Source organism: Cherax quadricarinatus, chromosome 11 (assembly GCF_038502225.1).
Source record: "Cherax quadricarinatus isolate ZL_2023a chromosome 11, ASM3850222v1, whole genome shotgun sequence".
In the NCBI taxonomy this organism is placed as follows: domain Eukaryota; kingdom Metazoa; phylum Arthropoda; class Malacostraca; order Decapoda; family Parastacidae; genus Cherax; species Cherax quadricarinatus.
In genome coordinates, this window is record NC_091302.1 from 47249976 (window position 1) to 47276286 (window position 26311).

General features: G+C 41.0%; 1 protein-coding gene across 3 annotated transcripts in view; it reads right to left on the reverse strand.

Moving 5' to 3' along the window:
• Nucleotides 1–15207: 15207 nt before the first annotated feature.
• wcd (U3 small nucleolar RNA-associated protein 18 homolog wicked) overlaps nt 15208–26311 on the reverse strand; it is a 53326-nt gene continuing 42222 nt past the window's right edge. For all 3 annotated transcript variants that reach the window (XM_053775162.2, XM_053775161.2, XM_053775160.2), the window contains exons 9-10: nt 24420–24715; nt 15208–15517 (exon numbers count right to left, since the gene is read on the reverse strand). In XM_053775162.2, the coding sequence (XP_053631137.1) occupies nt 15353–15517; nt 24420–24715 (461 nt within the window). In that variant the 3' untranslated portion in view covers nt 15208–15352. The remainder of the gene's footprint in view (nt 15518–24419; nt 24716–26311) is intronic.

Genomic DNA, 26311 nt, shown 5'->3' on the forward strand with positions numbered 1-26311 from the left:
CATGAATACAATAAAGGTAAACTATTTTTGAAAAATATGATAAATAAAAATCTCCAAAAGCTGTTATTGTTTGTATCTTTATGTGAAGCGTTAAAACCTTGTGGAACTGCAGTCTTTGGCTACTAGTGTGGCCCACTGAGGAATGGTGCCTTGATGCTGGTAAGGGGCTTGAGTTAAGGGACTGTACTTCTCTTTCTTACATCAAACTTAAATGTTTCCCTCTACCACTTCTTTTTGAGGGAATAGCAGGTAAATTTGAGGTGCAAGGAGTAAATGAAAATGGGGAGCCTTTAATTGAATTATATGTAGAAAGAGGTTTGGTAATAAGTAATACATACTTCATGAAAAAGAAGTATACAAGATATGATATAGCATGTAATGAAAGTTTGTTAGATTATGTATTGGTGGATAAAAAAGTTGATGGGTAGGATTCAGGATGTGCATGTTTACAGAGGGGCAATGGATATATCGGATCATTATCCAGTTAGAGTAAGAGGTAGATGGGACAAAGGGAAAATGGCAACAGTAAGAGAGAGGTGAAAGTTTATAAACTAAGGGAGAAGGAAGTTAGGGTGAGATATAAACAGCTATTAGCAGTAAAATGGTATAAAATACCGACAGGTTGTTAGGTAAGACACATATGCAACAGTTAGGTATCTTTATTATGAAACGTTTCGCCTACACAGTAGGCTTCTTCAGTCAAGTACAGAAAAGTTGATAGAAGCAGAAGATACTTGAAGACGATGTAATCAGTCCATCACCCTTAAAGTTTTGAGGTGGTCAGTCCCTCAGTCTGGAGAAGAGCATTGTTCCATAGTATGAAACAATATCCCTCCAGACTGAGGGACTGACCACCTCAAAACTTTAAGGGTGATGGACTGATTACATCGTCTTCAAGTATCTTCTGCTTCTATCAACTTTTCTGTACTTGACTGAAGAAGCCTACTGTGTAGGCGAAACGTTTCATAATAAAGATACCTAACTGTTGCATGTGTGTCTTACCTAACAGCTATTAGCAGAAAGGTAGGCTAGTGCAAATATAGGTAGTAGGGAGGTTGAAGAGAGATGGGGTAGTTTTAAGAATGTAGTATTCGAATGTGGGACAGAAGTTTGTGCCTATAGGAGGGTGGGTGCAGGAAGAAAGGAGTAATTGGTGGAATGATGAGGTAAAGAGTGTGATAAAAGAGAAAAAGTAGCTTATGAGCGGTTTTTACAAAGCAGAAGTGATATAAGAAGGGCAGAGTATAGGGAGAGTAAAAGAAAGGTGAAGAGAGTGTAAAAGAAGAGCAAATGATAGAATTGGAGAGGCACTGTCTAAGACATTTTACTGAGAATAAGAAAAAAATTTGGAGTGAAATAAACAAGTTAAGAAAGCCTAGGGAACGAATAGATTTGTCGGTTAAAAAAAAAAAAAAGTAGGAGAGTTAGTAGATGGGGAGCTGGAGATGTTGGATAGATGGCGGGAATATTTTGAGGAACTTTTAAATGTTGATGAAGAAAGGGAGGCAGTAATTTCATGCACTGGCCAGGGAGGTATAACATCTTTTAGGAGTGACGAAGAGCAGGATGCGAGGGTGTGGGAAGTGCGTGAGGCATTACGTAGAATGAAAGGGGGTAAAGCAGCTGGAATTGATGGGATCATGACAGAAATCTTTAAAGCAGGGGGATTATTATTATTATAATCATGGGGAAGCGCAAAACCTGTAGGATTATACAGCGCATGGGAGGGATGGGGGAATGGAAGGTATTCAGGCTCAATTCAGGGAACCACAGCAGATTCAATTCCCTAGATCAAGAGCCCCTCACCAGCATCAAGGAACCTCCCTTGAGGGGAAAAGCAGGGAGAGGTAAGTGTTGGAGTGGTTGGTATTTTTGTTTAATAAATGTATGAATGAGGGGAAGGTACCTTTATATAAAGGGAAGAGGACAAGAGAGATTGTAAAAATTATAGGGGAATAAGTTTACTGAGTATACCAAAGTGTTTGGTACAGTTTTTATTGAAAGAATTAGAGGTAAGATAGAGAGCAGGATTGCAGATGAGCAAGGAGGGTTTAGAATGGTTAGGGGATGTGTAGATCAGGTGTTTACATTGAAGAGTATATGTGAATAGTATTTAGATAAAGGTAGGGAACTTTTTATTGCAGTTATGGAGTTAGAAAAGGCATACTATAGAGTGGATAGGGGAGCAATGTGGCAGATGTTGCAAGTGTATGGAATAGGTAGTAAGTTACTCAAGGCTGTAAAGAGTTTTTATGGGGATAGTGAGGCTGAGGTTAGGGTGTGTAGGAGAGAGGGAGATTACTTATCAGGGATGTGTAATGTCACCATGGTTGTTTAACATAAGATGAGGTTGTAAAAGAAGTAAAGAAGTAAGTGTTTGGGGAGAGGGGTGGGATTAAATTATGGGTAATCAAATACAAAATGGTAGTTGACACAGTTACTTTTTGCTGATGATACTGTGCTTTTGGGGGATTCTAAAAAAAGTTGCAAAGGTTTGTGGATGAGTTTGGGAGGGTGTGTAAAGGAAGAAACTTGAAAGTGAACATGAGGGTATCAAACGATTTAGATAAAAATTGGATATCACATTGGAGGGAGGGAGTATGAAAGAAGTGAATGTTTTCAGATATTTGGGAGTTGACTTGTCAGTGGATGGGTTTATGAAGGATGAGGTAAACAATAGAATTGATGAAGGAACAAAGGTAAGTGATGCATTGAGGTATCTGTAGAGACAAAGAACATTATCCATGAAGGCAAAGAAGGAAATGTACGAGAGTATAGTGGTACCAACACTCTTATATGGGTGTGAAGCATGGGTTGTTAATGCTGCAATGAGGAGGCAGTGGAGATGTCGTGTCTAAGGGCAATGTGTGGTGTAAATATTATGCAGAGAATTCGTAGTGTGGAAATTAGGAGATGTGAAGTTACTAAAAGTATTAGAGGGGCTGTTGAGGTGGTTTGGTCATTTAGAGAGAATGGAACAAAGTAGAATGACTTGAAGAGTGTATAAATCTGTTGGGGAAAGAAGGCGGGGTAGGGGTCATAACTGAAAAGGTCGGAGGGGGGAAGAGGGTAAACGAGGTTTTGTGGGCGAGGGGCTTGGAAATCCAACAAGTGTGTGTGTGTGAGCGTGTTAGGAGGCGAATGGTTTTTGGGACCTGCCAAGCTGTTGGAGTGTGAGCAGGGTAATATTTTGTGAAGGGATTCAGGGAAACTGGTTAGCCAGACTTGAGTCCTGGAAATGGGGAGTACAATGCCTGCACTTTAAAGGAGGGGTTTAGGATATTGGCAATTTGGAGGGACATCTAAACTGTTGTACCTGAGTGCCTCTGCAAAGACAGTGATTATGTATGAGTGATGATGAAAGTGTTGAATGATATAAGTTTTTTCTTTCTTTTTGGGTCACCCTGCTTTGGTGGGAGACAGTCGACATGTTAAAAAAAAAAAAAATAATTGAATGCTTCGAATTCCCCAGGCATAGCCTCTCCTCACTTAACGACGAAGCTCCATTCCCAAGACCACGTCAGTAGATGAATTTGTTGCTGAGTGAGGAGTATACTGTAATGGTAGTGTGTTTGTGTCAACCATCTTTGATATTATTTTAATGTCACCTTTACACCATTTTTAACATTTCTGGTATGTTTTTAAATGTTTATACAGTAGTGTACTGTATATTGTAATAAACCGAATAGAGGAAATCAGCTCTAATATACATTATTTAAGTATATATACTGGTCAGAGAGCCTGTCATAAGTCCAAGTCATCGGTAAATGAATATGTTGCTAAGTGAGGAGAGGCTGTATATTATTATTATTATTATTATTATTATAATAAAAACTAAGCACTAAACCATGAGGGTCATACAGCGCTGGATTTTGATAATAATAATTCTCCAAGCACTACATGGCCCCTACAAGTTTAGAACTTTCTTTTGAGTACAGTGGAAAAAAATGTACCAATGTGGGCCTGCCATGCCACCTGGAGCTACAGGTGGTCTATGAAGGGAGGTGATACCTTGTTGCCTGTGCAGGGATTGTGATTCAAGGAATTGGACCTGATGGCCCCTTCCTTGGATCAAACCTGACTGATTATCATTCCTTAGGTGCAGTATAAACCTTACAGGTTTAGCACTTCCACATAATAGAAGTAAACTGGGAGTTCAATGTTGTCCCTGCAGAATCAATGAGGAAGGTGAGCAAGGATTAAAATTAAAGCCTGGTGAATGACAAAAAGCTCCCCTGCTAGGACCAAATGAGCAAATAAATAAATAACAAAAAGGCACAATACCATGACTGGAACGATACACAAATAACCCGCACATAAAAGAGAGAAGCTTACGACGACGTTTCGGTCCAACTTGGACCATTGTGTACCAAATGAGCAAGGTCAAACTGCCAGGTTTGATACAGAAAGATCAGCAAAGAAACCAGCTGAAGATGTAGGAGGGAAAGTTCATGCTGAGCCATCCATGTACAGTGGAACCTCAAAAATCGAACTTAATCCGTTCCAGGAGCTAGTTCTAAATTCGAAAAGTCTGAAATTCGAAGCAATATTTCCCATAAGAAATAATGGAAATACAATTAATCCATTCCAGAAATCCAAAACTATTCACACAAAAAATACATTTTATAGAGATTAATTACAGTTTTACATACAACAAATACTATAGTTTTTAATTATGTATAGTAATACATATAAAATAACATTTTTACTTACCTTTACTGAAGATTGGTGATGGCATCTGGAAGATAAGGAGGAGGAGAGAGGGAGTTGGGGTTAGTGTTTGGAAGGAAAATCCCCCTCCATGATGACTTCAGGTAAAGCCCTCTCTGGGGTTACTTCCCTTCTCTGTCTTTTAATGCCACTAGGACCAGCTTGAGTCACTGGACCCCTGTCTCACAAAATAACTGTCCACAGTCCTCTGTTTCTGGTGCCTCTTTAACATTTCCCTAAAACGGGACATGGTTCTGTCACTGAACTTGTTGCAAAGATGACTTGTTTCAGCTTGCTCAGGGTGGTACTTCTGCACAAACATTTGGACATCATTCCACTTGGCACAAATCTCCTTAATCTTGAAGAAGGCACCTCATCCACTCCCTATATTAACACCTTTTGCAACATCAGCTTCCTTGATTTGTTCTTTCTTTGACAAGATAGAACCGATGATTGACTTGTTTTTCCCATACATCCTGGCAAGCTCAACAAGTCTCACACCACTCTCATACTTCTGTATTATTTCCTTCTTCACATCTATGGTGTTTCCCACTTTCTTTACCACAGGGGTACCACTAGCAAGTTTCTTTGGGCCCATGGCAGCTTATATCACAGTCCCACAAGCACTAAACACAACGAAATAATCGTAAAATGCGTGAATGAGAGCGCAGGTTAGTGTTCACTCAAGCATAAACAAAGCTGGACTGCTCACAGCGCCTGGGGATGCGGACAGAGCGGGCCGGCAGACAGGTCCCGTACCCGGCGGTCCGAAAACAGGGGCACGTTCGATAATAGGGACACAGTTTGTCCGAAAAAAATGGTCCTATTTTCGATACGTTCGATTTTTGAGGTTCCACTGTAAATGGAGAATGAAGAACCATATATGACAGTGGAGTTTCCCTGTTCCTACATGGCCAATCTAGGAAGATGTACCTTTCCAGGTCCAAGCAAGGATGGGGAGGGAAGTGGGGAGTGGAGAAGGGAAGGAGTCATCACTGGCGCAGGGAGTAAGAGGTAGGCCAGGAAATGTCAGGCTCTGGCCATAAAGGAAGGCTGATCCAAATGGGGAACAGGCTGCTGCCCATACCTGTGAAGAGAGGCAGCAAGGGGTGAGTACAAGGCAAAGAGGCCATGTGATGGAATTGCAAACAGTCCCTCGCCATTCTACCAATGAGAGGGAGACTATCCCAGACTCTGCTTCCAAGGCTGCGATGAGGGTGGAGGGAAATGTTCCCAGCATACTGCAGAAGGCCTAATTCTGGAGGCTGTCCAGACAGCAAAGAGACGTGGGAGAGGCCAAACCATATACCTCACTCGCATAAGTAGCCCGCTGTGAACCATAGTTGCATAAAATCGAAAAAGGAGGTCTCAATCTGCCCCCTATTTAGTGCCAACAATCCGGTGCATAAGTGCAACACAGTGTGCACAGGAGAGGTGGAGGGCCATTATATGCTTCCTCCAAGTCAAGAGATTTATGGAGGGTGTAAGAAGCACTAAACCTATAAGGGGCTCTTGATCTGAGGAATTGGATCTGTGCTCTGGTTCCCTGAATTAAGCCTGAATACCTTCCATCCCCCTCCCCCACAGGTGCTGCATAATCCTACTGTTTTAGTGCTTCCCCTTGATTATAATAATAAGGGTCATACAGCATGCAGGGATGGATATGAATCATTTATGTTCAATCCAAAGAATGGGAAGGCAGGTCTAATTTCTAGGATCAAAGAACCTTCCTTGAGGGGGTCACAACTTCCAAAACCAGGAACCGTCTAGAATGTCTGACTTGGCCACATTATGGCATAAAATTGGTTTTTGTTTTGTTTTACCACACTGATCATCTTCCACTGAGGTAGGGTGACCCAGAAAGAAAACAGATTTCACCATCATTCAGCCAACAGTTATTTTGCCAGAACTGTAAGGATATCAAAATTTTTTTTTTTTTTTTCAACAAGTCGGCCGTCTCCCACCGAGGCAGGGTGACCCAAAAAAGAAAGAAAATCCCCAAAAAGAAAATACTTTCATCATCATTCAACACTTTCACCACATTCACACATTATCACTGTTTTTGCAGAGGTGCTCAGAATACAACAGTTTAGAACCATATACATATAAAGATACACAACATATCCCTCCAAACTGCCAATATCCCAAACCCCTCCTTTAACCCTTTGACTGTTTCCGACGTATAAATACGTCTTACGAGCCAATGTTTCTGACGTATTTATACGCACAAATTCTAGCGGCTTCAAATCAAGCGCCAAAGGCCTGGTAGGCCTACACGAGAGAGAATGGGTCTCAGTGGTCGGTGTGCACCCTGTGAAAAAAATCTGGGACCCAGCGGTGCATTGTGGGAACGCCATGTTGTTAGTCCATTTTTACCATGCCTCTCGGTAAGAAGTTCCTCACTCCTCGGCGGATTGGAGGTCTTTTGTTCCCAAGTGATAGCTCTAACAGCGATGAAAATGTCAGTGACAGTGAATTCCATGGTTTTGAAGTGAGTGTTACCGGAAAAAGTGCCCAGGATAACGTAATTAGTGATGAAAACCCAGATGACCCACAACCTTCCACCTCTGGTGCTGTGCCGGCTTGTTCACGTTCGCCTGTACCAGGACGAAAGAGGAAATTATTTGGTCGTGTACAACACCCAGATGATAGCAGTGATAGTGATAGTGATTTCAAGGTCATTGAAAGCAGTTCTAGTGACAGTGAGAGTGAATATTCCCCAGTGAAGCGGCAGTATGTACGAAGTAGCATGCGGTCTGGTAGTGTTTCATATGTTGTTCCAAGGGGAAGGAGAAACTCTGGGAGCACATCCCGTGGCCCTACACCACGACCTGATAGTGAAGATGACGATATTGTAATGATGGGTATGAATGGTGACAGTGAGGGAGGAGGCAGTGGTGGTGATAGTGAGGGTGGCACGGCCCATGTGGTACCATCAGCGGGCCACGCTACTACCCACGTTGCTGACGCAGCACAACAACCAGCCTCACCCTACCCCACACTCCCACAACCTACACCACCACAACCTGCACAACCACAACCTGCACAACCACAACCACGGTACAATATCCAGACCCCACCAGCAGACCGCATCTGGGATTGGCAGGACGGTGACGAGTTTGTTCCCAGTCCCCATGACTTTGATGAAACACAAAGTGGAATAAAGCCATCTTGTCCACTTGGGAACAATGCCAGTGAACTGGACTGCTTTGAGTTATTCTTCGATGAACCCCTGATGGACATCATTGTCAGGGAAACAAACACATACTGTGATTACACCATGGCAAATACAATTCTCTCACCAAAATCACGGCTACACAAGTGGAAGGAGACAACTGTGGCAGAGATGTACCTGTTTTTTGCCACAATAATGCTTATGCCACATGTGTATAAGCACACTGTCACCACATACTGGGCAACAGAACGCCTGATTTCAACTCCAGGTTTTAGTGACATTATAGGTGTCAATCGTTTCCTGATACTGTTACATATATTACACTTTTCAGACAAAACCAGGCCTGACAGAAGCGACAGGTTATATAAGATCAGAAATGTGTTTATGTACCTGAAACAAAAGTGCTACATGTATTTTTATCCCTTCAGGAAGCTTGTTATTGATGAGTCCTTGATTTTATTCAAAGGAAGACTCTCATTCAAGCAATATATACCAAGGAAGAGGAAACGCTTTGGTATAAAGCTATTTGTACTGTGTGATTGCAGAAGTGGTCTAGTTTTGGATATAATTGTGTACACTGGCAGTAATACTTTGAGAGATACCATGAAGTTATTGGGTATCTCTGGTGATGTGGTTCGAACAATGATGGAACCATATCTTGGTAAGGGGCATATGTTATTTACTGATAACTGGTACACAAGCCCCTTACTCAGTGATTTCTTGCGAGTGAACTTGACAGACGTGTGTGGCATAGTGCGTGGTAATCGTAAACATATGCCAAGGCTCAACGCTGGCACTCGCAGAGGTGAGGTGCAAGCCTTTGCTGCCAATGACATCATGGCATTTTGGTGGCATGACAAACGTGATGTCACATTGTTGACATCAGTTCAAAGAAATGAAATGGTACCCAGTGGCAGGGACAACAGAGAGACCAATGAACCCATTCTAAAGCCTGCAGCTGTCATGGACTACAACCTCAATATGTGCTTAGTGGACAAATGTGACATGCAGATTGGGTTTGCAGACTTTGTACGCAAGAGTTATAAGTGGTATATAAAACTTTTTTTCCATCTTGTTGATATCTCTATGCTAAATGCTTATAACATATACAAGTTGAAGACCAACAAAACACAAAAATATGGTGAATTTTGCCTGTCAGTAATCAGACAAATAATTGCAAAGTACCAAGGAGCAACTCCTGCAATAGACCAGCGCCCACAGACGTCATCTCGTTTGACGCCTGGTGATCACTACCCCATACAACTGCCTCCTACTACTGCCAAGAAAAATGCTCAGAAGAGGTGTTATGTATGTATGCATACGCGGGAAGAACTAAAAGCCATAAATGAAATCGAAAGAAACCCAAAGTATTTCTTCTCCTATGCCAAATCAAAATCGAGAACAACGTCCAGTATTGGGCGCCTACTTAAACAAGATGGGTCCTACACAGATGACAGCAAGGAAATGAGCGAGCTACTCAAGTCCCAATATGACTCAGTTTTTAGCAAGCCGCTAACCAGACTGAGAGTCGAAGATCAAAATGAATTTTTTATGAGAGAGCCACAAAATTTGATTAACACAAGCCTATCCGATGTTATCCTGACGCCAAATGACTTCGAACAGGTGATAAATGACATGCCCTTGCACTCTGCCCCAGGGCCAGACTCATGGAACTCTGTGTTCATCAAGAACTGCAAGAAGCCCCTATCACGAGCCTTTTCCATCCTATGGAGAGGGAGCATGGACACGGGGGTCATCCCACAGTTACTAAAAACAACAGACATAGCCCCACTCCACAAAGGGGGCAGTAAAGCAACAGCAAAGAACTACAGACCAATAGCACTAACATCCCATATCATAAAAATCTTTGAAAGGGTCCTAAGAAGCAAGATCACCACCCATCTAGAAACCCATCAGTTACACAACCCAGGGCAACATGGGTTTAGAACAGGTCGCTCCTGTCTGTCTCAACTATTGGATCACTACGACAAGGTCCTAAATGCACTAGAAGACAAAAAGAATGCAGATGTAATATATACAGACTTTACAAAAGTCTTCGACAAGTGTGACCATGGCGTAATAGCGCACAAAATGCGTGCTAAAGGAATAACAGGAAAAGTCGGTCGATGGATCTATAATTTCCTCACTAACAGAACACAGAGAGTAGTCGTCAACAGAGTAAAGTCCGAGGCAGCTACGGTGAAAAGCTCTGTTCCACAAGGCACAGTACTCGCTCCCATCTTGTTCCTCATCCTCATATCCGACATAGACAAGGATGTCAGCAACAGCACCGTGTCTTCCTTTGCAGATGACACCCGAATCTGCATGACAGTGTCTTCCATTGCAGACACTGCAAAGCTCCAGGCGGACATCAACCAAATCTTTCAGTGGGCTGCAGAAAACAATATGAAGTTCAACGATGAGAAATTTCAATTACTCAGATATGGTAAACATGAGGAAATTAAATCTTCATCAGAGTACAAAACAAATTCTGGCCACAAAATAGAGCGAAACACCAACATCAAAGACCTGGGAGTGATCATGTCGGAGGATCTCACCTTCAAGGACCATAACATTGTATCAATCGCATCTGCTAGAAAAATGACAGGATGGATAATGAGAACCTTCAAAACTAGGGAGGCCAAGCCCATGATGACACTCTTCAGGTCACTTGTTCTATCTAGGCTGGAATATTGCTGCACACTAACAGCACCTTTCAAGGCAGGTGAAATTGCCGACCTAGAAAATGTACAGAGAACTTTCACGGCGCGCATAACGGAGATAAAACACCTCAATTATTGGGAGCGCTTGAGGTTCCTAAACCTGTATTCCCTGGAACGCAGGAGGGAGAGATACATGATTATATACACCTGGAAAATCCTAGAGGGACTAGTACCGAACTTGCACACGAAAATCACTCACTACGAAAGCAAAAGACTTGGCAGACGATGCAACATCCCCCCAATGAAAAGCAGGGGTGTCACTAGCACGTTAAGAGACCATACAATAAGTGTCAGGGGCCCGAGACTGTTCAACTGCCTCCCAGCACACATAAGGGGGATTACCAACAGACCCCTGGCAGTCTTCAAGCTGGCACTGGACAAGCACCTAAAGTCAGTTCCGGATCAGCCGGGCTGTGGCTCATACGTTGGTTTGCGTGCAGCCAGCAGCAACAGCCTGGTTGATCAGGCTCTGATCCACCAGGAGGCCTGGTCACAGACCGGGCCGCGGGGGCGTTGACCCCCGGAACTCTCTCCATGTAAACTCCAGGTAAATACAAAATGCCCACAAACACGCAGAGACACTCGTTTTATGTGTGAGGAGTGTGAAGTGCCCCTCTGCATATACCCATGTTTTAAAGAGTTCCACAAGCTGCAGCAGTTCTAGGAACGTGGTTAGTGACTGTACATATGTATATATATTATGGAACAATAGTAATAAACATTGTTTTGTATTGTTTGTTTGTGTAAAGAAAGTGTATACACAAACTAATAGTGATAAAGTTTGTTCTGTTATTGTGTTGTAAACAATGAATGTATATTTGAAGAATGCACCTTACATTGGTCTCACAGGCCACATAAGTTACCTGGAACAGAAAAATATTGAAAAATGCAAGAAACCTTTGAATTAGAGTAAATAAAAGAATACCGGGTGGGCGGCGGTCGCCGCTGTTGCCGTACGCACGTCACTTTCTGCAAACTTTGCGGCTCTATATCTCGGTAAGTACTGATGGAAAAAAATTTTTTTAGGCTTAAAACACTACTAAAAATATTCCTAACATTTTCATAAGAAATTTTTTTTTTTTTTTCGAATATTTGGCGACATAGAATGACAGTTTCAGAGACGGGCCTGAAACAGTCAAAGGGTTAAAGTGCAGGCATTGTACTTCCCATTTCAAGGACTCAAGTCCGACTATATGAAAATAACCGGTTTCCCTGAATCCCTTCACTAAATATTACCCTGCTCACACTCCAACAGATCAGCAGGTCCCAAGTACCATTTGTCTCCATTCACTCCTATCTAACATGCTCACGCACGCTTGCTGGAAGTCCAAGCCCCTCGCCCACAAAACCTCCTTTACCCCCTCTCCAACCCTTTCGAGGACGACCCCTACCCCGCCTTCCTTCCCCTATAGATTTATATGCTTTCCATGTCATTCTACTTTGATCCATTCTCTCTAAATGACCAAACCACCTCAACAACCCCTCTTCTGCCCTCTGACTAATACTTTTATTAACTCCACACCTTTTCCTAATTTCCACACTCCGAATTTTCTGCATAATATTTACACCACACATTGCCCTTAAACTGGACATCTCCACTGCCTCCAACCATCTCGCTGCTGCATTTACCACCCAAGCTTCACACCCATATAAGAGTGTTGGTACTACTATACTTTCATACATTCCCTTCTTTGCCTCCACAGATAACGTTTTTTGACTCCACATATACCTCAACGCACCACTCACCTTTTTTCCCTCATCAATTCTATGATTAACCTCATCCTTCATAAATCCATCCCCCGACACGTCAACTCCCAAGTATCTGAAAACATTCACTTCTTCCATACTCCTCCTTCCCAATTTGATATTCAATTTTTCTTTATCTAAATCATTTGATACCCTCATCACCTTACTCTTTTCTATGTTCACTTTCAACTTTCTACCTTTACACACATTCCCAAACTCATCCACTAACCTTTGCAATTTTTCTTTAGAATCTCCCATAAGCACAGTATCATCAGCAAAAAGTAACTGTCAATTCCCATTTTGAATTTGATTCCCCTTTAATCCCACCCCTCTGACGAACACCCTAGCATTTACTTCCTTTACAACCCCATCTATAAATATATTAAACAACCATGGTGACATTACACATCCCTGTCTAAGACCTACTTTTGCCGGGAAGTAGTCTCCCTCTCTTCTACACACCCTAACCTGAGCCTCACTATCCTCATAAAAACTCTTTACAGCATTTAATAACTTACCACCTATTCCATATACTTGCAACATCTGCCACATTGCTCCTCCATCCACTCTCTCATATTTTTTATTTATTTATTATCACACTGGCCGATTCCCACCAAGGCAGGGTGGCCCAAAAAAGAAAAACTTTTACCATCATTCACTCCATCACTGTCTTGCCAGAAGGGTGCTTTACACTACAGTTTTTAAACTGCAACATTAACACCCCTCCTTCAGAGTGCAGGCACTGTACTTCCCATCTCCAGGACTCAAGTCCGGCCTGCCGGTTTCCCTGAACCCCTTCATAAATGTTAATTTGCTCACACTCCAACAGCACTTCAAGTATTAAAAACCATTTGTCTCCATTCACCCTTATCAAACACACTCACGCATGCCTGCTGGAAGTCCAAGCCCCTCGCACACAAAACCTCCTTTACCCCCTCCCTCCAACCTTTCCTAGGCCAACCCCTACCCCGACTTCCTTCCACTACAGTTTTATACACTCTCAAAGTCACTCTGTTTCGCTCCATTCTCTCTACATGTCCGAACCACCTCAACAACCCTTCCTCAGCCCTCTGGACAACAGTTTTGGTAATTCCGCACCTCCTCCTAACTCCCAAACTACGAATTCTCTGCATTATATTCACACCACACATTGCCCTCAGACATGACATCTCCACTGCCTCCAGCCTTCTCCTCGCTGCAACATTCATCACCCATGCTTCACACCGATATAAGAGTGTTGGTAAAACTATACTCTCATACATTCCCCTCTTTGCCTCCAAGGACAAAGTTCTTTGTCTCCACAGACTCCTAAGTGCACCACTCACCCTTTTCCCCTCATCAATTCTATGATTCACCTCATCTTTCATAGACCCATCTGCTGACACGTCCACTCCCAAATATCTGAATACATTAACCTCCTCCATACTCTCTCCCTTCAATCTGATATCCAATCTTTCATCACCTAATCTTTTTGTTATCCTCATAACCTTACTCTTTCCTGTATTCACTTTTAATTTTCTTCTTTTGCACACCCTACCAAATTCATCCACCAATCTCTGCAACTTCTCTTCAGAATCTCCCAAGAGCACAGTGTTATCAGCAAAGAGCAACTGTGACAACTCCCACTTTGTGTGCGATTCTTTATCTTTTAACTCCTCGCCTCTTGCCAAGACCCTCGCATTTACTTCTCTTACAACCCCATCTATATATTAAACAACCACGGTGACATCACTCATCCTTGTCTAAGGCCTACTTTTACTGGGAAATAATTTCCCTCTTTCCTACATACTCTAACTTGAACCTCACTATCCTCGTAAAAGCTCTTCACTGCTTTCAGTAACCTACCTCGTACACCATACACCTGCAACATCTGCCACATTGCCCCCCTATCCACCCTGTCGTATGCTTTTTCCAAATCCATAAATGCCACAAAGACCTCTTTAGCCTTATCTAAATACTGTTCACTTATATGTTTCACTGTAAACACCTGGTCCACACACCCCCTACCTTTCCTAAAGCCTCCTTGTTCATCTGCTATCCTATTCTCCATCTTACTCTTAATTCTTTCAATAAGAACTCTACCATACACTTTACCAGGTATACTCAACAGACTTATCCCCCTATAATTTTTCCACTCTCTTTTGTCCCCTTTGCCTTTATACAAAGGAACTATGTATGCTCACTACCAATCCCTAGGTACCTTACCCTCTTCCATACATTTATTAAATAATTGCACCAACTCCATCATATGCCTTTTCTAAATCCATAAATGCAATAAAAACTTCCCTACCTTTATCTAAATACTGTTCACATATATGCTTCAATATAAACACTTGATCTACACATCCCCTACCCACTCTGAAACCTCCTTGCTCATCCGCAATCCTACATTCTGTCTTACCTCTAATTCTTTCAATTATAACCCTACCGTACACTTTTCCTGGTATACTCAGTAAACTTATTCCTCTATAATTTTTACAATCTCTTTTATCCCCTTTCCCTTTATATAAAGGGACTATACATGCTCTCCGCCAATCCCTAGGTACCTTCCCCTCTTTCATACATTTATTAAACAAAAGTACCAACCACTCCAACACTATATCCCCCCCTGCTTTTAACATTTCTGTCATGATCCCATCAGTTCCAGCTGCTTTACCTCCTTTCATTCTACGTAATGCCTCACGTACCTCCCCCACATTTACATTCTGCTCTTCTTCACTCCTAAAAGATGGTATACCTCCCTGACCAGATCAAATATGAAAATGAAAGGTTTGTTCATGGCAAATCATTTTACCAAGAAGCAATGAATGACACAAATGAGTTTAGTAATTTTTTGTGAATACTGAAATTGAGTTGAATTTTTTTTTTTTATTATTTCCCCATAACACAGCATAACAAAGTTTTACTATAAGTCTTAGACATATTGAGAAAATTCTTTAACTGCAATTAATGATGTAAAATGAAAATAACTGTAAAGTTATTAGTTAAAAGAAGTTTCCTAATAACTGGAGAAATGTTTCAGCCTGTACAAGAAAGCTCCTCCAATATTGTTCCCTGCAGCTAAGAAGCCACTCTTAGGAGAGAAATTAAGAATTTGCACTCTCCTCATAGAATATTGTCTTCCTGGGAAGTTGTTGAAGTAAGTCATTGATGGGAAGTGTACCTGTGGGAGAGAGAGTGGGTATAATAATGCACCTATGAAGCATGAAAAATCTTTTTTTTTTTACTATTCTTTATGTGTATATAAGAAAGGGTCCACTGGTTCATAACCAAAGTTGAAAATATAGGCTCTGTAACCACAAGCAGGTAGGTACACTAAGAGTATAAATGGAGGAGCACTGCATATCCTCGCTCATGTATTTGCTCAACCTATTATTAAAACTACCTAATGTGTTAAGTTTTAATGACTACTTGGCAGATTGTTCTACTTATTAACTCTGTTGCTAACCTGCACCTTCATGTATCATTCTATATCTAAATTTATCTAACTTAAATCCACTGTTCAGAGTTCTTGGATAGATATTATTTACACCCTATTTATATTTCCTCTTTCATCTGCATACTTCAGTCATACCTCTCATTCTACATCTTTCAATAGAGTACAAATTCAGAGTTCTCAGTATAAAAATAACAAAAAATGCACAATACCATGACTGGAACGATACACAAATAACCAGCACATAGAAGAGAGGAGCTTACGACGACGTTTCGGTCCGACTTGGACCATTTACAAAGTCACACTAACGAGGATGGAGCAGGACGGGTGTATATATAGGATGAGGAGGAGGAGGCGGAGGCAGCGGTGGAGGAGGCGGAGGCGGTGGCGGAGGAGGCGGCGGCAGCAGCAGCAGTAGCAGTAGTAGTGAATTAAGGAGGAGGAGGAGCCAGTCAAATACAAAGAAAAGGGAGCACTGTAAGGGAGCTAGGTGCCCACAGAGGGAAAGCAAGAACACAGAGGTGGGGGGGAAGGGAAGTAATGAAATAAATAATGAAGGAACAGAAACACAAGACAGAAGAAAGGAAGACAACCCAGAAGAGAAAAGAAAAAGGGAGAGAGGAAAGGGGAAGAGGGAGAAGAAGAAAAAAGGAGGAATCAGGTTAAGTCACGGGTGTTCTGAAGTTTGGAGCATTTTACAATGTAGTGGGAAAGGAAGGCGTCTACAGAGACGAAGCCAGGACTAAGATTCATACAAGGAAAGTTGTGTATTAGGGAGGATTCAACCAGATAGCGACTGTTAAAGTTGGAAGTAGGGAAGACAGTTTTAGCAGAAGACCAGTCAATAGGATGGCTGTGATCTCTGACGTGAGAGAAAAGAGCATTATTCGTGTCGGCAAGCCTAACCCTATTTTTGTGCTCCCTAAGTCTGTCAGAAAGAGATCGACCAGTTTCTCCAAAGTATTGAAGAGGACAGGAGGAGCAAGAAATAGAGTAGACACTAGGAACATCTGTAGAGAGAGGAGAGGTATGAACGAGATTAGTGTGAAGAGTGTTAGTCTGGCGGAAAGTAAGCTTGATGTCTAAGGGACGGAGAGAACTGTTGAGATTAGAAAGACCGGAAATGTAAGGAAGGCAGAGGACAGAAGAGTTCCCAGGAGTAGAGAGTTTGGGAGAGAAGAAATTACGTTTAGCATGTGAGAGGGCAGAATCTATGAAATGGGAAGGGTAGCCAAGATGGGAAAACGAATTATGAAGAGTGGAAATTTCTACTGGAAGGAACTGAGGATCACAGATGTGGAGGGCACGGAGAAAGAGGGAGATAAGAACACTTTTCTTGACAAGGGAAGCATGATAGGAAAAGTAGTGAATGTACATGCCACTGTGTATAGGTCTGCGGTAAACGGAAAAGAAAAAAAGCAAGGAATTAGATTCCCATTCAGCTTTAAACTTAATGGAAGGGGCAAGATTATTAAGAGCTTCAAGAAAAGGTTGGAGGAGACTGGAGTCATGAGGCCACAGAGCAAAGACGTCATCCACATAGCAGAGCCAGAGTGAAGGGCGCACATTGATGGTAGGAAGAAGAACAGTCTCGAAGTATTCCATGTAAAGATTAGCAAGGACAGGAGAGAGAGGAGAGCCCATAGTGACACCGAAGGTTTGAGAATATTTCCCTTGGAGGGAAAATAAGATCAAGAAAGGCAGATAAGATCAAGAAAGACATCAATAGGTATAGGGAGATGAAGAAACCTTTCATGGGCCTTCTCTCTAAGAAAATCAAGGACATCATCAAGAGGGACATTGGTGAAGAGGGACTCAACGTCAAGACTAAGCATCTTACAGGTCAGGAGAGAGCGAACCCGTTCAATGAAGTCTTGAGAGTGATGGAGGTGGGCAGGAGAAAAAGTACCAAGAAAGGGAGTGAGGGTTTTGGCCAACCAAGAAGCAAGAGAATAAGAGACAGAACCTCTAGAGGATATGATAGGACGTAGAGGAATATCAGGTTTATGAGTTTTAGGAAGGCCATAGTGGCATGTACATTCACTACTTTTCCTATCATGCTTCCCTTGTCAAGAAAAGTGTTCTTATCTCCCTCTTTCTCCGTGCCCTCCGCATCTGTGATCCTCAGTTCCTTCCAGTAGAAATTTCCACTCTTCATAATTTGTTTTCTCGTCTTGGCTACCCTTCCCATTTCATAGACTCTGCCCTCTCACGTGCTAAATGTAATTTCCTCTCTCCCAAACTCTCTACTCCTGGGAACTCTTCTGTCCTCTGCCTTCCCTACATTTCTGGTCTTTCTAATCTCAACAATTCTCTCCGTCCCTTAGACATCAAGCTTACTTTCTGCCAGACTAACACTCTTCGCACTAATCTCGTTCATACCTCTCCTCTCTCTACAGATGTTCCTGGTGTCTACTTATTTCTTGCTCCTCCTGTCCTCTTCAATACTTTGGAGAAACTGGTCGATCTCTTTCTGACAGACTTAGGGAGCACAAAAATAGTGTTAGGCTTGCCAACACTAATAATGCTCTTTTCTGTCATGTCAGAGATCACAGCCATCCTATTGACTGGTCTTCTGCTAAAACTGTCTTCCCTACTTCCAACTTTAACAGTCGCCGTCTGGTTGAATCATCCCTAATACACAACTTTCCTTGTATGAATCTTAGTCCTGGCTTCGTCTCTGTAGACGCCTTCCTCTCCCACTACTTTGTAAAATGCTCCAAACTTCAGAACACCCGTGACTTAAGGCTGGAGGCTGGAGCCGTTCAGCGCGCTCAAGAAAAAAAATAAAAAAATTATGGAAAATGAGTTATTCATACAGAAAAATAGCTTAACTCTTTGGCAACACAATGGTACAAGAATCAATGTTCTACGACGTTTCTACAAGAAATTATAGTCATTTATATCAGGTATGGTGGCGGCGATGTAGGTAGCGAGTCTGCTCTCAAACCATATATTTTTTTGAATTTTTTCCTTGTTTTTTTATCGCTTTTTCTTTGCATTATTCTTTCTAATATAATAATTAATTATTTGGCATCATATAAGAGTAGGTGGAGCTTATCAATAGACGTCTAGCCTATCAGGAAGCACCTAGGTACACTCGGCAGTGCTCCCTCTCCAGACAGCGGCAGGTGAAATCACTTCATTATTACACTTATATCAGCTTATATATTAACTATACGGCTTATTTATCATTCAGAATTGATCTAATATGATATAATAATCACTATAAATAACAAACAAACATGTCATATACTCTAGACTGAATAAAATAGGCCATAATACAGCGAGAGTCCACCAGCAATATTTCGATATAAATGAGTTACTCCTCGTCTCCTTGTTGTATTGTTTGGTCTGTGAGTGATAGAAAACGGTGTTTTGAAGAGGATAACTGCACTAGAACATCAGTTTACTAAGAAATACACCGAAACAAACGCGATTTCCGCGCAAAAAAAAAAAAATTTTTTTGATACGGTAGGCCAGTCGACGTTCTAGACCTATATCTCGGAAGTAACATTTTCATTTATTTCGCTTTACAACTCCATTATTAATGATTGTATTGAAATGATTTTCACAGACAATATAAAACGAAGTGTGTTTGAATTATTAACGTCAGATTTTTTGGAATATCTCAAATATTTTTGATTTACTGGGGGGTAAAAGGCAGATATTTTGGCGAATACCAAAAATTCTGTCAAATGTATTTTTTTTACCATGATAATAAGATATATTAGATGAAATGGCTATGTAAAAACGTCGTGCTAGTTGTATTCTAACAGTTGGGAATGTCGGAAGTGCCACTCGTAGTGCCAATTTGTCAGGTCATGCTGCCATATATAAAAATTATGTTTATATTTTTTTCTCTGTTGTTTGTTGGCCAATCATACTGAAACTTTGTCACATGCTTCTACATATGCACCTCTAAAAGTACACCAAAAATAAAATAAATCGGTTGAAAAAAAAAAAAAAATGAAAGATGGAGTCCAACCTTAACCTGATTCCTCCTTTTTTCTTCTCCCTCTTCCCCTTTTTCTTTTCTCTTCTGGGTTGTCTTTCTTTCTTCTGTCTTGTGTTTCTGTTCCTTCATTATTTATTTCATTACTTCCCTTCCCCCCACCTCTGTGTTCTTGCCCTTTCTTTGTATTTGACTGACTCCTCCTCTTCCTTAATTCCCCACTACCACTACCACTACTACTACTACTACTACTACTACTACTACTACTACTACTACCACCACCACTCCCTCTTCCTGCCTATATATACTCGTCCTGCTCCACTTCTCGTTAGTGTGACTTTGTAAATGGTCCAAGTCGGACCGAAACGTCATTGTAAGCTCCTCTCTTCTATGTGCAGTTTATTTGTGTATAGTTCTCAGTCTATTTTCATGTGTAAGATTCTTTATACAGTGGAACCTCGGTTTTCGTGATTAATCCATTCAAAAAAGTCTGACAAAAACCGAACTGTACAAAAACTGAAGCAATATTTCCCATAAGAAATAATGTAAATCCAATTAATCTGTTCCAGACACCCAAAATATTAACAAAATATACATTTTATGGAGAATAACTGCAGTTTTACATACAGAAAACAATGAGAAATAAATATAAATGACTAATGAAATGGATAAATGAACATTTAACATCACTTTTATTTTTATTGAAGACTCTTGTTGGCGTATGGAAGATGGTGAGGAGGGGATAGGGAGGAGAAGAGGTTATTGTTTGGAAGGGAAATCCCCATCCATAAGGAATTCAGGTATCAAGGCCCTATCCAGGGTTACTTCCCTTCTTTGTCTTTTACTGGCACTAGGCCCAGCTCGAGTCACTGGACCTGTCGCACAAAAAATCTGTCCAGAGAGATCTGTTTCTGGCGTCTCTTTAAGATTTGCCAAAAATGGGACAAGGCATTGTCACTGAACATGTTGCAGACACGGATTGCAACAGCTTTGTTAGGGTGATATTTCTCCACAAAACTTTTCAATTCATTCCACTTTGCACACATGTCCTTAATCACTGAAGAAGGCACATTCTCCCCTCTCTCTTCCTCCTCTTCCTCTGAAGCAATTTCCTCAGTTGTGGTCTGCTGCTGTTCCAGTTGAAGGTCTTGCAGCTCTTCAATGGTTAGCTCTTAGCTGTGGTCGTCCACCAACTCTTCCACATCCTGGCCACTCACATCCCACCCCATGGACTTCCGCAAAGACAACAGATTCCACAACAGGCATAGGGTCATCAGGGTCAGCCTCAAACCCTTCAAAATCCTTCTCAAGGACACATTCTGGCCAGAATTCTCTCCAAGCAGAGTTCATCACCCTGCCAAGCCTTATCGATAACACTTATGCAATTGAGGATATTGAAGTAATTCCTCCAGAACTCTCTTAGGATCAATTCAGTGTCTGAGGTCACTTCAAAGTACCTTTGAAACAGTGCTTTGGTGTAGAGTGTTCTGAAGTTTGAAATGACCTGCTGGTCCATGGGCTGGACGACAGGAGTGGTATTAGGGGGCAAGAACTTCACTGTGATGACACTGAACTCCAACAATTGGTCTTCCAACTTGGAGCATAAGCAAGAGCATTTTCCATTACCTGAAGGCACTTGAATGGCAACTGATTTTCCAGGAGGTATTTCTTCACACTCGGGCCAAACACTTCATTGACCTACTCAATGAAAATTTGCTTTGTGGCCCATGCTTTATTGTTAGCCTTCCACATCACACACAATTTACTCTTGACGATATTATTTTTCTTGAACACTCGGGGGTTTTCAGAGTGATGCACCAGTAAAGGCTTCACTTTGAAATCCCCACTAGCTTTACCACAGAACAAGAGAGTTAGCCTATCCTTCATAGGCTAGTGTCCTGGCAGTGCCTTTTCCTCCTGCGTGAAGTAGGTCCTCTTTGGTATTTTCTTCCAAAAGAGGCCTGTTTCATCACAACTGAAGACTTGTTGGGCAAGGAATCCTTCAGCCTCTACGTACTCCTTGAATTCATCAACAAATTCTTCGGCCCCACGTTTGTCCGAACTTGCTGCCTCGCCATGCCTTACCACACTGTGTATGTCAGTTCTCTTCTTGAATTTATTGAACCAGCCTCTGCTAGCCTTAAATTCACTAACAGCAGCACTCGTTCCAGGCATTTTCTTTGCAAGATCTGCATGCAACTGCCTTGCCTTTTCGCAAAATATCGGATTAATTTCGAGATCATTACTCGTTCTCCAATGCATTTACTGTGTATTCATTCCGTAGTATGGAAACCAAAACTGAGCTGCATAATCCAAGTGTCATAACCATGTTAGCTGCTTAACTCTTTCATTGTCACTTGTGTGACAGCATCACTCACGTAGATGTATGTTTTGAACTCGGTTCCCTGAGATAACCTGTGAGTGGTAAATTTTGGCCTAGACATAATAGGTCTGTGCGATGTTATGAATTCAAAATAGGGGGCAAATGTAATATAGGCAAGGCCTGAGGATGTGATTAATGGCTAGAATGCCTAGTGTTTATTTTGAACATGTTTTGAAGTTTAATTTTTTTTTTATTTTGTGCATAATTGGACAAATTATCGACTTCCATGTACTCTAGAGGGTAGTTATGATAATTGAATGGGGAGTTTCTAGTGTTCAGTCAATAGAACAGAAGACATACTAGCAAAATAGCTAAGAATTCGATCAAACTGAGCAATGGAATTGGCTTAAAATAGGACTCAAAGTGGGCAAAATTGCCAGTGCATCAATTGTGCCCAGACTGCAAACTTTGTGCCTGTGTAATTCTGTAAGTTTTCAAATCAAATTTCATATTTTTGGTAACATTACCTTTAGAAAAAATTCTTTACCATTTCATAAGAATTTTTTTTTTAAATACCCAATACTATCACTACTAATTTCAGGGGTCCCAACACTGAAGAGGTTAAGATAAATTTTTAAGTTCTGTTGTGTATTTTATTCATATCCCATAAACATCAATAAATATTTTGTTAAAGTAGGTTTGGGTAGTATAAAGATGGGAGATGGCCACTAAGATTAAAAAAAAATTAAATAATTAGACAGCAATGAAGATTAAATTTACTGTTGATAAATTAGACACATGTGCAACCATTCATCTACAAACCTGTCAGACACTGCAACTTCTTGGGATTTTAATACTTGGGAATTCTTCGCTTGCCTAATTCTTGGGCACGACCTACTTCAACATTGAACAAATGTTACACGACCTATGACTTCTGCACCTCTCCTGCCAACGGTTTATAAGCTCCTTCTCAGCATGTATGCCGTATTCTATTCAAGATTGATGGACTGACCACATCGACTCAAGGTTGAGGGACTGATTACCTCATTCTCCTCCTATTCTTCAAGATTCTCCTTTGTATGGACTGATGAAGCCACTGTGTGGCGAAACGTTTCCTCAATAAAGATACCCAAGAGTTGCACATGTGTCTAATTTATCAACATGTGCAACACTTGGCTATCTTTATGAAGAACTTGTCTGTTCTCTGAATCATTTATCTAAATGTACTGTATCACATAAACAATTTCACTGTCTTGACTCCCAAAATTAAGTTATGTTAAGAGAATCTCTTGTTGAAGGTAATTATGGCTAAAACTAAAAATTTGATGGAGAACTTACAGAATTATGCAAGTGCAAGGTTGGAGGCCTGAACCCTATTTCAAGCTAATTCCAGTGCTCAATCTGACCCAGTTTCTCTCTAATTTGCTAGTAAGCCTTCGTTTTATTGACTGAGCACAAGAAACCCAGTCTCAGAAGCTAGTAATATGGCAAATTTTACACAAAATAAAAAAAAGTTCCAATTTAAAAATGGAGCCCAAAATAAACAATATATGCATTCCAGCCACTAAAGCAACTTTTCCTCTGTTCATTAATCATCTCACCAGGCCTCTCTTATATAATACTTTCCTTTCATTTTCAATCCATCATCACACAAAAAAATCAAAGTTTTACCCTATTTCTTGGATAAAATATAATCAAGAATAATTGTTCATGGTTTAGGCTGTCCCAATAATTGAAACAGACCTAGTAAAAATCAATAAAACAGACCAGGGGAAGCCTTATCCTTTTTCAGAAAAAAAAAAAAAATCAAGCTACTTCCTGTCCTGAAATCAACAAAAATCATCTCTGTTTCACTAGTATGTCTTCCATTTTATCAAATGATACAAAGAAACAGCCAATAAAACTATAAAAACCACCACAGAACACACCTCAACAGAGGTTCCCTTTTCCCATCATGCACTTTGTGGGACAGGATTTTTTTTAGCTGTGCACCCTCACTGTACAGACCCATTCTGTCATGTCTAGGCCAAAATTTACTGCTCACAGCTTACCTGAGAGAGCTGAGCTCATAAGATATAACTATATGAAGGGCCCTGGCCTCAGTGACATAGTTCTACATAATGACAACTGTAAGAGTTAATGTAGATACAAATACAGTAAATACATATTTTCATAGATTATCCTGTCCATTCCAAGTTTCTCGAAAATATCGTTACTGTATTGGAAATGATGTTGATCAGACAGGATAAAATCTGTGCAAAGATAAACAATTCCATAGTAAAATATAGCTTATCAGAGTAGTATATTGGTTACAGCAAATGATATAAATAAGGAAATAAATTTAGCCTTACCAGTTTTACAGCATTATCCAAGTATTCTGAAGCCATTGCCAAAATTTCAGTAGAAGAATTAAATGTCAGGGCAGAAACAGGTGTTACCAATTTATCCAAAATCTTAACTGGACATGGCGTTTTATTCGAAACACTGGCCATGTCATATACATTGACAACCCCAGATGATGATCCACACGCAAGATACTGGTTGCCTGGTGATACAGCAATACTCGTTCCATCTATACAACCATCATCAATGAATCTATGAACGCAAGCAAGTGAATTCATGTCCCAAATAAAAACATCACCACCACCTGGAATAATAGATGTAATGAGCAATTGCAGCCATAGTTATGCAATTTAACACTGTAATAAACTAAAATATTTGAACTGGTTAATAAAATTATCTTCAGTATATAGTACCTGTATGATTAGTGGAACCTATAATGCTTCTGATTTAGTAAAATAAATTAAGGTCACCATCAACAGATTTCAAACCTCTTTTTCACTTGTAGGATATTGCTGTATTATGATTTCAATGTACATGCAAACAAAATGCTTTCAATATCACCTGAGCTTGTTTGATCCTAGCCAGAGCTGTCCAGTTGAGTAGTTCAGCAAGGTTGCACTTACCCTGTTTTACTATTATCCCCTCACAGAGAAAGTGTCTTATCCACTATAGAACTACTGCTCCAGAGCAGTCTCCACTTTAAGATTTAAGAAAATAAAGTGTACAGAGTCCCATGTGTGGAAAACACAAAGTTCAGAGAATGCATTTAATCCCCCAACCCCTTGATCATGAAATATAAGCAGCTCTTAATGCTTTAACTGTGTCCGATGTACTAGTAAGCACCATTTTTCCACACCTCAAATTTGCCACACACCACGATTTTAGGGCTTGGCTCTGCTGTTTGGGTCATTAGCTACCTCGTGTACCCCAGGTAAAAAATATATGCCACAAGGGTATATGCAGGCATTGTGGGTAATTTCACCCAGTAAACGGGTACACTACGGCGGGCCGACAATCCGACCTTTCTCCCAGTGAAATCTGAGCAATCCTATTCAATTCTGATATCAGTGACATTGAGGATGGTGATAATAATGCCTCATCTTCTAGGTTTGAAGGTAACAGTAATGGTGGTTCAACCAGGAAAGGAACTGCTACTTCAACCCAAGATATAGAAATACCTTCCGCCTCAGGTCTTACCACAAAAAGTGGATGCCGACAGCTTTTTACCCCTGATCTGCATAGTGACTGGAGTGATTTGAGCAATGACAGTAGAGAGAAATATATAAGGAAGAGAGTGCTGATTCCAGTGAGACAGTACATTCTCCTATAAAAGTAACACTAGTGTGGTGTCACACTTGCTCTCATTCGTGTGCTGTTGCTTTGTTCTATAGTAAGGCGTTTAGGGAGCATGATACTGATGCAGGAGATAATGATAGTGACACTGATAGTATTTTCATTATTATGAGAAAATGACATGCAGCACCAAGACCAGCTGTGACAATAGCCATGACAGCACCAACAGCCATGACATCAGCTGTGACACCACTGGAAGTGACAACACCATTAGTTGTGACACTAATGGCAAATATTATATACCCACCGATCAACAGGGTGTGGAAATGGCGGGAAAGTACTTCACAAGTTGATCATAGTAATAGTGGAATTCAGCCAAATTGTCCTATAACAAATGAGTCCATGGAACTTTACTACTTTCAGTTACAGTAGGACCACCATATCAGCGGGGTCTGGTTTCCGCGGTTTCAGTTATCTGTTGTTTACCCTGGCCTGAAAATAACCCTTAATACCACTTAATAATGACACCAAAGTGCAAAAGTAGTGAAAGGGACAGTTCTTCAAAGCCTAAGAGATGTCATATGTTTTCCATCAGTGAAAAAGCACT